The following is a 15,916-nucleotide window of genomic DNA, read 5'->3' on the forward strand; positions in this document are numbered from 1 at the left end:
TAACATCTTAATCAAGCTGTAGATGTAGTGCATACTGTACATTCATGTACACAATATGATTAAAATATCTAACATCTAAATTTGTTCTTTTTATGGTTATTGGTTGAATATTTCTAGAGTAATTCTGTAATTCTAGTTAAGTAGTAGTTAAGTAGTACTGGTAGCCTGGGGGATGTGGTAGCCTAGTGGTTAAGGTGTTGGGCTACCAATTGGAAGGTTGTGAGTTTGATTCCTACGTCCAGCAAGCTGACACTGTTTGGCCCCTGAGCAAGGCTCTTAACCCTCAATTGCTCAGTTGTATAAAAGTGAGATAAAAATGTAAGTTGCTCTGGATAAGGGTGTCTGCTAAATGCTGTAAATGTACTTCTATATGTGTTTCAAGTGTTATCTAAGGAATATAACTCTTATCTAAAGCTGTATTTGTCATTTATTTATGCTCTTCAAATACACCTTGGATGGAATGCCAGTCCATTATAGGGAACACACACACACACACACACACACACACACACACACACACACACACACACACACACAAACTCATTCACATGCTTATTTATTCCTAGGGGAATTTATTTTATGCAGTCAGCCAGTATGTTTTTGGGATTTGGGAGGAAACCCACACGGACATGAGTGTGATGCAGTAACCCGGGCTGGATGCTGGAGGTGTGAACCAGTAACACTACTTGGTGCATCATGGTGTATGGAACTTTTAAACTCTTTAATGTACAATTAGAAATTGCAATCTTTCTCAGGGGATCTTTTGATGGTTAAGGATCAGAGATTTTGAACAGGCTTCTAGTTCTGAAATGAAACATTTTTGTTGGAATGTTTTTAAAGAAGACCATTAAAAGTTCTCTGTGATTTCATACTTTTGACTATATTTTTATTACTATTCTAAAATCTTTCTAAATGGGTTCTAGCTGGAACCTTTTTTGAAAGGAAAACACTCTGTTTGCAAGCTTTAGTGTGCAAGATTTAACTTTTTTAAGTTAATCAACATGTTTTTGTCACCATATGAATACAAATATTCTTAATATGATAAAACAGGGTTTTTTTTTATTAATGTAAGACATTTGTTTGCTTTTACATAAGACCATTGCATGATTTGTGTGATTTCATAATATTGACTACATTTTATTACTATTCTGAAATGACCAGATTGAACCTTTTTAAAGTGTAACAGCAGTAGTGTAATTAGTCAAATATCATCATCAATCTAATTGTTATTAGTATTATTATTCTTTTGTTCAGGATGGTAGAAACAGTTTTCTGATTTGGACTCTAGTTTCATTACAGGGAACAGAGATTAGTCTGTCCCTTCTCAGTCATTAGTGCCAACAGAGCGCCATCCTTAAAGCTCCAACTCTCTAATGAGGCTGCTCATTCTCTTTTTTGTCTTCCCAATCCCTGACAGCTACTGAACACAGGCCAAAGCTACGTGTTTAAACAGGTCAACCTCTACAAAACCTTTTTACAGGAACAGACATGTCACTCACTGTGACAAATAGTTCTTTTGCTGGACATTTAGGCACTTTCTATACTATTACACATGTAGTAGTATAACAGAATAATCTACAGCCCTGTATTGTTATTATGCTGGTTTGTAGTGACATAGTCTATAAAACTGCTTGTTTAAAGTATTTAACAGTTGAACATGAAAGCATACAAACATCATGCTTTTAACAGATGAGCTCTGGTTCCTGTGACAACGAAGAAAGGTGGGAAAACCCAAGGGTATTGTGTGCACTGTTGGCCAGTCTGGAGCGCATGTGAATTTTTGGTGGTCTCTTGGCAACTCAGCTGTAGTCTGGGCATTGATATTCAGTGAAAGCCTCTATCTTCTTTTCAGAACAATGAAAACCTCATGGGAAAGAAGAAACCAACCAAGCCTTTGCAGAAAAAAACTCCTCAGCAGACATGCAAAATTTATGAACAAACTCCTGCTAGTTACTCACTCGATTAAATTTCATACACTGAAATGGTGGGTCAATCTGTGTAATTAACTCCATTGGACACTTTCAATTTTTTGCTTCACATTAAAAAAACCTAAAAAACTTTAGAATGCTGCCAGCACTTTCAGTTTTTTTTCCTCTTGAGTTTATTTACAAACTAATAAAACAATTCAGTGCATGTAAAATATTGTATAACAATTAACAACACGTATTCTAGCCAAGCTGTTATGTAAATACAAAACTATGCCATCAATTATTAACCAGCATTACAGTATATGTTACATAAACAACTCTACATCTCCAAAAATGTGTATGTTGAAAATATATACCTATCTGAATAGTTATTTTTATTTTATTATAATTATTCATCACTGGTCAGATATCTAGCAAATGTTGCATATCATCACAAAATATAGACATACTAATAAAAGTCACAATTGTATACAAAGCTGAAAAACAGGCCATACAGTCTGAAGAGACTTGACATGATATTCTGCTGACAGAAGGTGTTAATGATTTAAAGTACAAACCCCAAAACCTTTCTTGCAAAAATATTACAGATTTTTACGACAGTATGTTTTGATTAGTGAACCTAGAAAACTAAATTTGTGTTTGAAGCGTGTTCTGCCTGAACTTCACACATATGTTGACCTTTTACACATTCTGAATTCTTCCTCCTTTTAAAAGAATATTCAGAGCAGCAACAGGACAACTTCTTGGTGAATTTACCCATCAGACAGTGAGCATGGAAAAAAGTCATAGTCACTAATAACTGATGTGATGAAAGTGAATGTGAGATATAATTAATTTCATCTTGTGACCTTATTTCAGGTCTGATGATTCAGCTGCCAATAGACAAAATGGTTGTGCTGTCCTTGGCTTTGTCAAAGAAAATAGATGTGGACACCTCATGCTTGCTTTCAGCAATGTTTTGGGAGGAAGAGGAGCTACTAGGTTTGCATTCGTCACAGCAGCAGCAGCAGCAGACCATAAAGGCCTGGCCCAGAGTTTTACACAAACACAACAAAAGTATTGGTGTCACAGATGACTTAAAGAACAGGAAAAATTGATTTATCAGATTGAGGAGAGCCAAAACATCCTTGGATGGCTGTATGGAGGTATATGTCAGTGTAAGGTTGCATACATTCTCGGGCAGCGCACATACCCCATAAACCACGGCCAGTGCCATGACAGTGCAGTTCAGTTGTCGTTCAACCTGCTGTGCATGCTGCAGTTTCTGTTTTGTGGATGGAGAGCGCTCTTCGGCCCGCTTGCCAGAGCTTCCACTATCGCCGGAAACATGGCAGGTGGCCAGCTGGCAGAGCAAGGTGAAGACCACAGGCAGGCAGAAGTAACAACCGAAGTACCACCAGATGCGAGTGTCATAGTAGTTGATGATCAGGGAGTAAATGGACTCTGGGAGGTTTGGGTATGGGCTCATGATGCAGACATCCACCTGGACACCCAGAGAAGGGGATTGGACTTGCTGTAGCTGCCATATGAGTAGCTCTGGTGCTGCTAGGACCATGGAACTGACCCACACCACAGCCAGTTTGGCCAGGATAGACTGGCAACGCTCCAGTCGCCGAGCCTTTGGGAGGGAGCTGGTGGCTGCATGAAAACGGTCGATACCAAGTGCACACAGACTAAAGGATGTCACGCCTAGTGAGGTCACCTGCATATGTACATAGAGAGGTTAACAGATGAGGTGTCAATATCCTACTTACAACAATACATTTTTTCAGGCCTTTTCAATTCCTTTGGAATAAAGCAATGAAGTTTAAAAAATAAATTATGATGGACCAATAATTTGTATTCTCCTTTCTATATATTTTTTATATGCATTTCTCCCAAACATTATGTGGTAAAAAAAAAAAAAAAAAGGTATATGTCATTTAATCATATTTTTTACAATCTAAATATTCTTTAACTTTTCATTATTAATCTGGGACTCAGACCCACCTCCATGTAGGGTACAACCCTGCAAGAAAAATCTCCCAGAAGCCGTTTGTGAGTGAGTTCATTAAACACCACCACAGGCAGGCAGAAACACAGGACAAGGAAGTCCCAGAAAGCCAAACTGGCCAGGATGTAGTTCCAAGCACTTCTCATGAAGTAGTTATGCCAAACAATGCACATGACTGCCAGATTACCCACAATCCCTACAGCAAACACAACAAGGGCCAGAAACAAAATCCCATAGGCACTGTAGGAGCTGTTTGTCACTGGGAACAGAGGGTTGTAGAAACTTGTGATTTCTTGTTCCGTGACATTGTTTTTAGTGAGGATTCCCCCAGTGCTGCCATCTTTGTCTTCACTAGATGTCACACTCATATTGGGCAGGTCTGACTGAGGTGTTGGAGTTGGGTGAGTTCCAGAAAACTCCTCAGATGGTGTGTGCACAGAACCTCCATCTGCATCCTCAATATATTCTACTTTTGTCATCTCGAGATGGTATTCATCTTGATAATCTGCATCCTCAAAAATCTTTTTTTGAGCAAAAAGCTCTTGATCTTCTTGCAGGTTCAATGGAGATGTTCCACTCTTCTCCTTGTTTTTTGCTCCAGAAGCACAGACACCCAAAAACATAACCAGGGTCAGTGAATAAATCACTCTTAAACTTCCCTGATCCATCTTCAAAAACAACAACAGCGGTTCAACTACTTTCCAAACTAGGCGATTTCAGTTCACACTGAAAACAATGAGTTTAAAATAAAGGGCAAAATGTAGACCCAATGTAACCAAAGCCTGAGATCCTTCATGCCAGAGAACATATGGCTTCTGCAGTCTTGTCTCCCAGACCTCAGCTCTCTTTGCACATCCATAGAAGGCTGGTCTTTTTCATTAGTGAGGAACGACTCCACTCCCCTTTTCTGTCGCTACGAATCAGTGGAATAGCGCCCTCTGCTGGTGAAGTGATTATATCTGCCTTAAGTTTTTATATGTACCCTGAAATGGTAGTAAAAAAAAATATTATTTAATATTGATATAATATTTGATTGGTCATTTGAAAGTTAGGAACATTTTATACATCACATTGAAGCTGACGATCCATTTTCAATAAATTATTTCTTATATAAGAAATAATTATATATCTCCCAAATCTCCTGAATTGTAGTTGCTGCGATTTGTCAGAAGAGGACAGTGTCTGCATCCTAATAAATTCTATTACTTACATATAGACTTCGTGGATTGTTTCCAAATGTTTACGTTTTGGCAGAAAGTAAAAGTAGCTGCACACTTAAAACTACCGTTTTTTGAACGGTATACTGTACAGTTATACTGTAATGTATGTTTCATGTTCTTTTACTTCATGATCATTTATTTAACTAGCCTGCACGACTACACAAACAAAATGTGTACAATGGTCTGTAACAATAATGCACGTTAAATATTAAAGAAGGCTAAAGCACATAGGTTTATGTAAATGTCTTGGTGTGTTTGCCAAGTCAGTGTCAACAAAGTATCTGCCAACATTATTAACCTGCGATTTGAAATTTGAAACATAGGTTACACAATATTTATAGTGTTTTATGTACGTTATTTAATCACTGCATAATAGCCCCTTATCTTATACCAATTTGTGATAGTAAAATATTAATTTAGCATTTGTCTTTTAATAACCACACACAATTTTACACACACACACACACACACACACACACACACACACACACACACACACACACACACACACACACACACACACACACACACACACGAGAGAGAGAGAGAGAGAGAGAGAGAGAGAGAGAGAGAGAGAGAGAGAGAGAGAGAGAGAGAGAGAGAGAGAGAGATTAACTCAATCAATTCAATAACTTTATGTACATTCAATTATTTTCAGAATTACACCATATTCCTAAGATGTCATCTTAAGGTTTAGGTACAATATATGCAGCAGCATTACAGACATTTTAACAACCATTAGAGTTTATGAAACAGTAGTATAACAAGGGCAAACTTTTCACACCTGTAGTAAGAGACTGACTATTTCATTGGTCAAATAATTACAGCACTCATTAGGCTTGTTTCCAGTCAACAGTATGAGGATAAGTAAGTAATATTTTAATCCACATACTAGATGATTAACAGAATATTGCCAATCTTAAGACTAGAGCTAATGAATCTGCCAAAACTACTGTTTAGTAAGAGGGCTGGGCCCTCTCTGCTATCTTGTTATGTCAATAAAGATACTTTCCTGTATGTATAAAGGTAAAAGCTGGAGGATCTTTAGATCCTGCACACATACACTAAACATACACTAAACACACACACACACACACACACACACACACACACACACACACACACACACACACACACACACACACACACACACACACACACACACACACACACACATGCAAGAAAACACTTTTAAGTATTGTGTTTCCTGATAGCATCTAATCTAATCATTAGTTAATTGCTCTTCTTTCTTTCTTTCTTTCTTTCTTTCTTTCTTTCTTTCTTTCTTTCTTTCTTTCTTTCTTTCTTTCTTTCTTTCTTTCTTTCTTTCTTTCTTTCTTTCCACTCTGTATCTCTGCTTAGTATAGTATTTTATCACAGATCATTTTAATGACTGTGAAAAGTTGTAAACAGTAATATTTCAACAGGTGCCATAATCTCAGACATCTCTCTCAGTGCCAATTGACATATGATGCTAAACCAGTTTTCCTAAATTTTAATGGTGGCAGAGCACCTGTGAAAAGGCATGGACAGTACAAAAAGCACTATAATCTGTTTATTATAACATTAAATTTACTAAATGGTATTAACATATGGAGTGAATCTTGGCACATGACTAAAGAAATCAAAGCAAGTTTCTTGTGCAGATATTGACTAGTTGGAGCTGGGTGTTGAGGGTGTCATTGATGGAACTCATTTTGAGGGGCCTAGAACATTCTCAGTAGAGATCTATGAATGCTCCTTTAGACTGTAATCCGATCAGTCCACCAGGCACTGGAGTTCAGGTGGGCTCAGAACATAGGCCTGGGATCTATCAACCATGATTTTAGGTTGTGGCTAGAAGTAAAAGATAATATATGAGATAACAGGACCACAAGCAGGAACAGTGCTGGCAGTAATAAAGCTTTTGAGCTCATGGTTATTCTACTGTAAACCACAAAGCACAGACCTTACATAAACCTTGCTTTTAAATCACTACACTTTAGGCTTGGCAACTTGTTTTGCCTATGAATTTGCTTGACAAATTATTTGAATATATTAAAACTCAGGTGGGTTTGAGGCAGGACTCAGGACACAGGTGACATTTTGCATTTAAACCTTCAGTTTTCTTAACTATATGGAACATATAGATTTGATTATATTTAATCAATTGTTGTTTTTTTGCATGTTAACATACTGTTTGTTCATGCACCTTGAGTTTTTCTTGGCCTTTAGAAAAACTCTAAAATAAACTAACTGACACCAAATAAACATTAAATGTAGATGTTTCAGGTGACCTTATTTTCAAGCATATACACCGCAGTTTGACAATCTATGCCACCACCCACTTAGCTGTGAACCAAAGAAACCTTTTGTGAATAACCACAACTTGAGTTGACCCAACCTGCAGAGAAACCCTTGTATGGTGCTTGTATGGTGCACAATGCATACTATGAAAGTAAAAAGGGCATTTTAAGGTCAGGGAAATGCTCCATGCTGACCCAATTCACTGTGAGTGGTTCTATAGTTGGTTTGAACTTTATATTACAGAGTTTAACAGGAAGTCGAAAATAATAGTTTGTGTATGGCACTGGCTTCCTTCAGACTGTGACCTTTTAATTCACTCCATTAAAACGGAGTGTGACCTAACATAACTATTCAAAATCATGTTAAAACTGCAAATCATTCCCTTCTGATAACATGTCAGTTCCGTGTCCATGTCAGTGTGGAATGTAAGAACAGGGCATTTCATTACAAACTCGAAATGATGCATAACCCTGCACAGGTCTAGGTTTGAGAAGACTTTGTCGTCTTCTCAAACCTAGACCATCAAACCATCAAACCATTTTTGTGCGCCCTCTCACCTCCCGCCCCCAAATGTGCGCATTTAGCGTGTATTGACTTGCACTTGCTTCCTGGTTGAGCTCCTGAAGGCGGAGTACCAACAGCACTGAGTTTCTTTGAGCACTTTCTTTCTTCCTTTCTTGGCAGACTTTATTCCTGAAGTGGATTCTACCCGTTTCCCAGCAGTTATGTTTCCTTCAGTGTAGTTTTTGTGAGATAAATCTTGGCGGAATGGATGTGTACACTTGTCTTGGACAGATCACGCGAGACCCTACTGTATCAGGAAGAGGTTTAAGACCCAAAGACTGTGTCGAGTGATACAAGAAATTACAGCAGCACGACCACAGTTTATTAGTGTTCTTTATTTATTTTTTTATTTGTGCAATGCTTTTCTAACACTAAAACAATGTCGGATTCTATGTCAAGTTTCCTTCACATAGGGGACATTGTGTCTCTCTATGCAGAAGGCACGGTTAATGGCTTTATAAGCACCCTGGGGTAAGTGACTTCTGCATTTACTACCTGTTGTGTTCTTTCTTTCTTTCTTTCTTTCTTTCTTTCTTTCTTTCTTTCTTTCTTTCTTTCTTTCTTTCTTTCTTTCTTTCTTTCTTTCTTTCTTTCTTTCTCTATGCCTAACTTAAATATCAGCCACTGTCCACCTGTTCTTAGAAAATAAAGGTTCCTTACTGACAATTTTGTTTTTGAAGGCTGTTGTAGTGTTCATATAAAATTTCACCATATAGGATGAATTTAAGCTGCTGCTACTTTGTGGATCAGGGCTATATTTGACCAGTTGGCTCTTTTCTTGGTGTGGAATACTCTACTAGTCTGCAGATTTCCTGAAACTAAAGCTTAGATTTAGATTAGAGCACATAACACATTAATACACGTGTTTATATATGTATTAATACACATTTAAAGAAAACTATTAATGATTGATAAATATGTCAGAAGTGGAAAAAGAGTTAAAACTGCAAACATTACAAATGGGTTCTTAGCTACCTCTTATGCAGAATCTAGCCCTAACATGTCACAGTTTTTCTGAGTTCACCCCTGAAGATTGTAGAAGCTTACAACAGGGTTTTCTTTATCAAAAATGGCTTGTACACAATCATTGTCTAATAAGAAGCAAATTGGCATTAATCCATTATATTGTTCTTAGTACAGACTAACATCTGTTTATTGTGGATAGCAATGCCAGGTTATTTACAACAATATTGAATTAACTTTCCATTCAGATGCCTTTAAATCCCCCCACCAAAAAAAAAGGACTTGAGGACTGAAAAGAACATAGTTGGCTATAATCCAGTACCTTTCCCTTCTTTATGCTCAGATCTCGCTGTTATCCTGTGTTTAAGGGGAAATGCATTTGTTGATTTTGGACAAACTAGCTGAAAGAGAAAATAACTTACAATCAGCCAATCATTTCATAATTAGTGAGTGTCTTTCTAGCAGAGACCAGCCTTTATCCAACCACTCAACATGAACATCATTCATTTTTGTAGTTTCTAACAGTTATAAACCTTTTTTAATCTTATAGTTATATAATGCAGACCGCAAATCAGTTTCAGTGCATGCATATACTGTACAGGTCATTTATTATAGCTACAACAGGCCAAAACAGAAATGTTGTTTAGAAGTAGATATCAATAATCTTTCTGCTCCCCTGGTTATTTAAATTGGTGTTGTACAGAAACGATCAGGTGATTCTTGTATTTTGCATGCACAGGTTGGTAGATGACCGCTGTGTTGTGGAACCAGCAGGTGGAGACCTGGATAACCCTCCCAAGAAGTTTAGAGGTATTTTAGGATATTTCATTTACTGCTGCTTATTACTTATAGTTTGTTGCTTTTCACTACTGTGTGAAAGCAAATGCAAAAAAAAAAAATAGTTGTGGTCGTGTTCTCAGACAGCCTGCGTTTCCTTTACTGTTAGTTCTTTAGTGCTAAATGGATAAGCTATGCAGCGGTCTAAACCAAACGCCTGAACCTCTAACCGCTGTTGACTGTCTTTACAGTATGTTTAAAAACACAGTAATGTGTGTGCTCTAGTCAGCCATACAGCAACAAGACCCTTGAAGAAATAAAGATTTTGTGTAACAATACAGAATGCTCTGGCCTGTGCATATTAATTATCCTGTTTATTGCAAGTTAGTTTACACCCATATCTATTTCTTGTACTTATTAGCTTCTTTATAAATAGTCTAGCATTGCCTGTTTTGTAGGATATTTACCATGCCACATTCCTTGTGTGCATAAATATTCCAGGAAATTTAAACCATTTTTTTCTATGCCATAATGAAGGACATGTGAATTATTTTTACTCAGGGCAACAATGATTAAAAGCACATTAAAAGACCTTAAAATCAAATCTTATAACCTTAATATTCTTTTTCAAATACGTGAATGAAAACAAAGTTAATTTATTTTAGTGGTAAATAAAAAAGAGTGACAGACAACACCACATTTTATTGCATACAATTCACAGACACAATATATCAGCTATGGTTCCTGATTAACTTCTTCATCTTCTTCAAGTCATAGTTTTGACTTTAATTCAAAAGAAAAATTGTGGAAGGAACTGAAGCAAGCGGTTCATGTGAGGATACCCACTATAATCTTGGTGTTGAAGCTCTGTACTAAGGAATGGAATAAAATTCTTATAAAGGCTTTTGTTCAGGACTGATCAAAAGTTACCAGAAACTTTACTAGGGACATTGTGACTAGGGACATTGTGATAAAAGTTCACATTTGACCTCAGATAATATTTGATGCCCAGTTAACATGTTGAAGTGAACACTGAAAAATTCTTAAAATTTTTTTTGACAGACTGCTTGTTCAAGATTTATCCAATGAACCGCTATTCTGCCCAGAAGCAATACTGGAAAACAAAACAGGCCAAACATGAGAAAGACAAGATTGCAGACCTTGTACTTCTTCAAAAACTGCAGGTGAGACTAATATTTACACTATTATTATTATATTAAATCTGTGTGATATTTTTAATGTCAATTCAGAATACAACAATGAATAAATGTTAGATCCAGCACTGTTTCATATTTATAATTGAATACATATTTATTTTTTCATTTCAGCATGCATCCAATCTGGAACAGAAGCAGAATGAAGCAGAGAATAAAAAGGTCCACGGTGATGTAGTTAAGTATGGCAGCGTTATTCAGGTAGGTTCACTGTGTGATTTCTTTAAACTGTGCTGATATCAATAATGATGATAATATCAGTTCACAGAACTATGAATATTATATTTCTTTTTTTATAACTATACACACTGTTTTAGGTGCCTCACTGGCTGTAGTTAACTAGTTTTTTTTTTGGCAAGGTTGCTGAAAGCTGTAACACCTAAAAAGAAAACCACACTTATCTATAAACCTTTTAAAGCACCATTTGTTTGTATGACAACCTTACAATTCAGAACTTAAAAAAGTGTTATGTAATCTTTTCCACCATTGTATCTGTAAACAAAAGATTGTCGGTTTTAAATGGCCAGTGCTTAAATGACTTGGGTGGGAGACACAGCATGCGGTTTGTAAAATAGAAAAAAGTGGATAGTGAATGAGATAACATTTTCTGCCATAAACACACAACCAAAGTCTTTATACTTGAGAGGGCAGTAAAATGGTGGACCATTTCCTTAGTGTTAGTCAAGACTGTTACTGATATGAGCAGCTATGCTTACAGTATAGGAAACAGGACTTTTCCCTGATATAGCACAAGTGTCTTTAAAAAAGCGTTTAAAGAAAATTTGCCATTAGGGCTGTCATAAAAATAGCTTCATCTTAGCTATGAAAGTGTATTTCACATACTTGCCACAGCTGGGAGAGGTATAGAATTTAATAACTTTGATTTTAGAAAAGAAAGTAGGTCTGTAGAGGAAAGAATTATGGATATTCATTAATCATAGTAAGTCTCATGACACAGTTAAGGTTCTATATGAGGAATTCCCTCTAAAAACCTTTGTAATGCACATCATGTCTAAGTTAATGATTTATAATTAACATTATTAGCTATAATAGTGTCACCGGTTTATCTGTTGATTCAAATCCTCTAACTAGAGAGACAGTGACAGTGAATTGAATGATATGAATTGACGAATATCTGTAGGTTTCAATTCAGTGCTTTTCCACACTGCTTCTGTACTTTTTTGTGACTATTTTATGTTATTTATTAGCTATTGCACATGAAGAGCAATAAGTATCTGACAGTTAACAAGCGCCTACCTGCTCTCCTGGAGAAAAACGCCATGAGGGTCAGTCTGGATAGTACAGGCAATGAAGGAGCCTGGCTGTTTATCCAGCCTTTCTGGAAGCTCAGGGCCAACGGAGACAATGTAATTTACTTTAAAACACACACACACACACACACACACACACACACACACACACACACACACACACACACATTAGTATATGTTTAGTGATAAGAGAAATCCTGCATGGCTATTAAATGAGTGAAATTGAAATCCTCAGGTGGTGGTTGGTGACAAGGTCATTCTGAACTCAGTTAATGCTGGACAGCCTCTGCATGCCAGCAACTATGAGCTCCTTGACCACTCTGGATGCAAAGAGGTGTGTCTCCTTGTTTTTATATGAATCCCTTTTATGAATTCCTGATATTCATTTTAAAACATAACATTTTATGATTACTTTAAGAGTGAAGAATGTGTGTCTGCATTTGCGGATGGTGTCGTAGGAGTTAACAAATACAAAGCTAAAACTGCTCATCTTTTAAATTCAAATGTAAAAACAGGAGAATGTTGTAGGGATCAAGCAGAAAAATTGATGATTCACCTAAATGTTTACATACAATTAAGTGTGTGTCTGCCACCTACAGATCAACTCTGTAAATGGCAACACGAGCTGGAAGATCAGCCTGTTCATGATGTACAATGACCACAGAGATGAAGTTCTTAAAGGAGTAAGTTGACACTAGTGCTCCTTCCTGTCTGTACAGATATCTTTCAATCAGTGATCAGATGCTTCTTTTGAATGTTTGGAGTGAAATTTTTGTGATCCAAGCTTTTGATTTCACCTTTGTGTACACATTATTATCATATTCTTTCAGTAAAGCATATTGTAGAGTCAGAATTTTTCTTCTTATCTGGCGTAGGGCGATGTAGTCCGACTTTTCCATGCTGAACAAGAGAAGTTTTTGACCTGTGATGACTACAAGGGCAAGCTGCATGTCTTTCTGCGGACAACACTACGTCAGTCAGCAACTTCAGCCACCAGTTCTAATGCATTATGGGAAGTGGAGGTATAGTAAGAGATTATACAAATAAGATGCACTAATTTAGTGTTAAAGTTGTTCTTAATGGTTGCAAAAATAAAAAGTACAGGTTCAATGGTGTTTGCAATTGCTGCAAATATGTACTTAGTTTAACACATGCATTAAACGATCAGATTTTCTTTCACAATTTAATTGCAAGTTTATTTTATGATTATTATCGCTTGAAGTTTTTTTTTCATGCTTGTGAATTCCTGGGCATAGGTTGTACATCATGACCCATGTCGAGGAGGAGCGGGACACTGGAACAGTCTCTACCGTTTCAAACATCTGGCCACAGGACAGTATCTTGCAGCAGAGGTAAAATAATTCATTTCAAATTCAAAAGGAAATGTGAATTCATTTTATAAAGACAAATGGCTTTATCAGTAGCTTCTTAAATTGTTTTTTTTTTTTTTTACAGGAAAACCCGGGCTACAAAGGGGACATCCATGAAGTACAACCAGTGGTAGGCACTTGCAGTTGCCCCTTTTTTACATCCAGTGCTATGGTTTATTCTACTTCCAGCATAGGCTCAAAAAAGTCCTGTATATTTCATATAACTGGTTTTGTGGCTATATATTATTATTAAAGTCATCCTACTTTATTATACAGTTTCTTCTGAAACTATTGTAAAGGCATGGCCAATTCTGCTGTCTTTGCTATACACTGGATACACAAGAGGGATATGAGAGAAAGAGAAGCTTTTCCACTAGTTTTTGGAGAGTGGCTGTGCCCATTCAGCCACATGAACATTAGGTAGGCTGAGTACTGCTGTCAGGGGAAGAGGACAGTTGGTGTTACAACTGTTAAGAGTTTTTTCTCTTCAACCTTGGCAAACTGTGTCTTCATGGACCTTGCTTTCTGCACAGGGACACTGTCATGCTGGAACATGTTTGTGCCTTTTAGTTCCTATTAAAGCTTATAAAATGCATTATAGACAATTGTGTTTGTAACTTTTTTGGAAATGGTATGGGAAAGCCTACACCTGTGATGGTCATGTGTCCATACCCTAGTGAATTACTAAGGCTAACTGCTGGTTGACAGTCTGATATAAAGGGAATGAGAATAGTAGGTTTTTGACTGGATATCCCAGCAGTACTTCTATTTTTATAATCAAGAATAATATATATAATTTCTAATTCAACCCCTTTTCCCACTACACCTTTTTTTTGCTTCAGTTACTGCCTGCACCAATGGGCATAAAAATAATAAGACTAAATGAAAACATTAAACTAGGGAATTGTTTGCATTTGGGCCATGATCATAAAATAGGTGAATGTGTGTGCATCCTTAGGACACCAGTCGCAACAGCAAGAAGAGCTTGGGAGAATGGATTAAATATAAACTGGTTGCAGTGCCTCATGGAAATGACATTGCCTCTCTATTTGAACTGGACCCCACCACGTTGCAGAAGACTGACTCATATGTCCCAAGGTTTTATTCTGTTGCTGTCTGGACAAATAACAATCCTGCATATAGTATACGATTATACAGATTTATTTATTTAAAACACTTTTAAACAGTGTGCCCAAATGTTTTGTTCACCTCCTAACAGAAACTCCTATGTACGTTTCCGACATCTGTGCACAAATACGTGGATCCAGAGCACAACTGTGCCTATTGACATTGATGAAGAGAGGCCCATTCGCCTGATGGTAAGAATGTTTACAATTTCACTTATCCTTGCCATGTATACATTATAATTCTTCCTTAATTTACTTTACTACAAGTAAAGTAAAATTTGTTTATATATATATTTTTTTATCTCTTCTTAGTTAGGAACTTGTCCCACTAAAGAGGACAAGGAGGCATTTGCCATCGTCTCTGTGCCCACCATGGAGATTAGAGATCTGGACTTTGCTAATGATGCCAGTGCTATGTTGTGCACAGTGGTAGAGAAACTGAATGCTGGATATCTTTGTCCAAATGATAGAAGGTAAACACAAACCAATTTCACTGTTATAGTGTATTTGGATATATGCTAGATGTAGCTTGAGTTACAATGGATAGAAAATGAATAGACACTCTTTATTTTCACTCTATATTCACTATTTTAATCTACACACAGCAACTAACAATGTCAAAGTGAAATTTTAACAATACAGATTATTAAAAAAACACAAAACAACAAACAACCCCCCCCCATTACAATATACTGTTTTGATAAGTATACAATTCTTATTATAATAGCAGTGATTTGAAAATGGGTCTGAAACAGTGCAGTGACTCCAAGCACAAGTCCAAAGCTACCATGAAATGGATTGTTAGGAACAAGGTGAATGTATGGCGTGGCCTACAGTGATAAAAAGCCATGACCTAAATCCAATCGAAAATGTGTAGTGTGATGTTCATTAGCCAAACCAAATAAACTCTCCCAGTTCTCCAAAGAGGAGTGGCGTCTCTAAGCAGAGGGGTGCCAATTTTATGAAGCGCTACCTAAAAAGACTGGTAACTATACTGTCAAATGTGCCTCTACAAATTATTGGCTCTCAGAGGTGTGTACTTGGGTACATGAGGAAATTTAAGTTCTCAGGTTTAGAAAAGCAGACACAATCAAAATGTATGTAAAAGATATATTAATTTTTGATCCACTGTACACTCATAACAATACAGAGAAACATCTGCAAGCATTTTATCTCTTACTTTTCTAACAATATATATTGTTT

The 15,916-nt window shown here is 36.8% G+C and overlaps 2 protein-coding genes across 2 annotated transcripts in view; one reads left to right on the top strand and one right to left on the bottom strand.

The window, feature by feature from the left end:
* Positions 1-1,098: 1,098 nt before the first annotated feature.
* gpr37l1b (G protein-coupled receptor 37 like 1b) lies at positions 1,099-4,785 on the bottom strand. The gene is made up of 2 exons (XM_027166869.2): positions 3,918-4,785; positions 1,099-3,630 (listed from the first exon to the last, which is right to left on the bottom strand). The coding sequence occupies exons 1-2, from the start codon at positions 4,587-4,589 to the stop codon at positions 2,797-2,799; spliced, it is 1,506 nt and encodes a 501-aa protein (XP_027022670.1). The 5' UTR covers positions 4,590-4,785; the 3' UTR covers positions 1,099-2,796.
* Positions 4,786-8,022: 3,237 nt separating this feature from the next.
* itpr3 (inositol 1,4,5-trisphosphate receptor, type 3) overlaps positions 8,023-15,916 on the top strand; it is a 28,081-nt gene continuing 20,187 nt past the window's right edge. The window contains exons 1-13 of the mRNA XM_027166762.2: positions 8,023-8,462; positions 9,694-9,764; positions 10,794-10,915; positions 11,060-11,146; positions 12,154-12,312; positions 12,452-12,550; positions 12,816-12,899; positions 13,092-13,238; positions 13,473-13,568; positions 13,672-13,716; positions 14,545-14,684; positions 14,806-14,905; positions 15,026-15,186. Coding sequence (XP_027022563.1) covers positions 8,371-8,462; positions 9,694-9,764; positions 10,794-10,915; positions 11,060-11,146; positions 12,154-12,312; positions 12,452-12,550; positions 12,816-12,899; positions 13,092-13,238; positions 13,473-13,568; positions 13,672-13,716; positions 14,545-14,684; positions 14,806-14,905; positions 15,026-15,186 — 1,403 coding nt within the window. The 5' untranslated portion in view covers positions 8,023-8,370. The remainder of the gene's footprint in view (positions 8,463-9,693; positions 9,765-10,793; positions 10,916-11,059; positions 11,147-12,153; positions 12,313-12,451; positions 12,551-12,815; positions 12,900-13,091; positions 13,239-13,472; positions 13,569-13,671; positions 13,717-14,544; positions 14,685-14,805; positions 14,906-15,025; positions 15,187-15,916) is intronic.

Source organism: Tachysurus fulvidraco, chromosome 14, assembly GCF_022655615.1.
Source record: "Tachysurus fulvidraco isolate hzauxx_2018 chromosome 14, HZAU_PFXX_2.0, whole genome shotgun sequence".
In the NCBI taxonomy this organism is placed as follows: Eukaryota; Metazoa; Chordata; class Actinopteri; order Siluriformes; family Bagridae; genus Tachysurus; species Tachysurus fulvidraco.

Excerpts from the sequence above, each read along its gene's own strand:
- gpr37l1b (XM_027166869.2), bottom strand. The coding sequence starts at position 4,589 with ATGGATCAGGGAAGTTTAAGAGTGATTTATTCACTGACCCTGGTTATG. Across the intron at positions 3,631-3,917 it reads GGGTTGTACCCTACATGGAG|GTGACCTCACTAGGCGTGAC; the intron begins GTGGGTCTGAGT and ends GTACATATGCAG.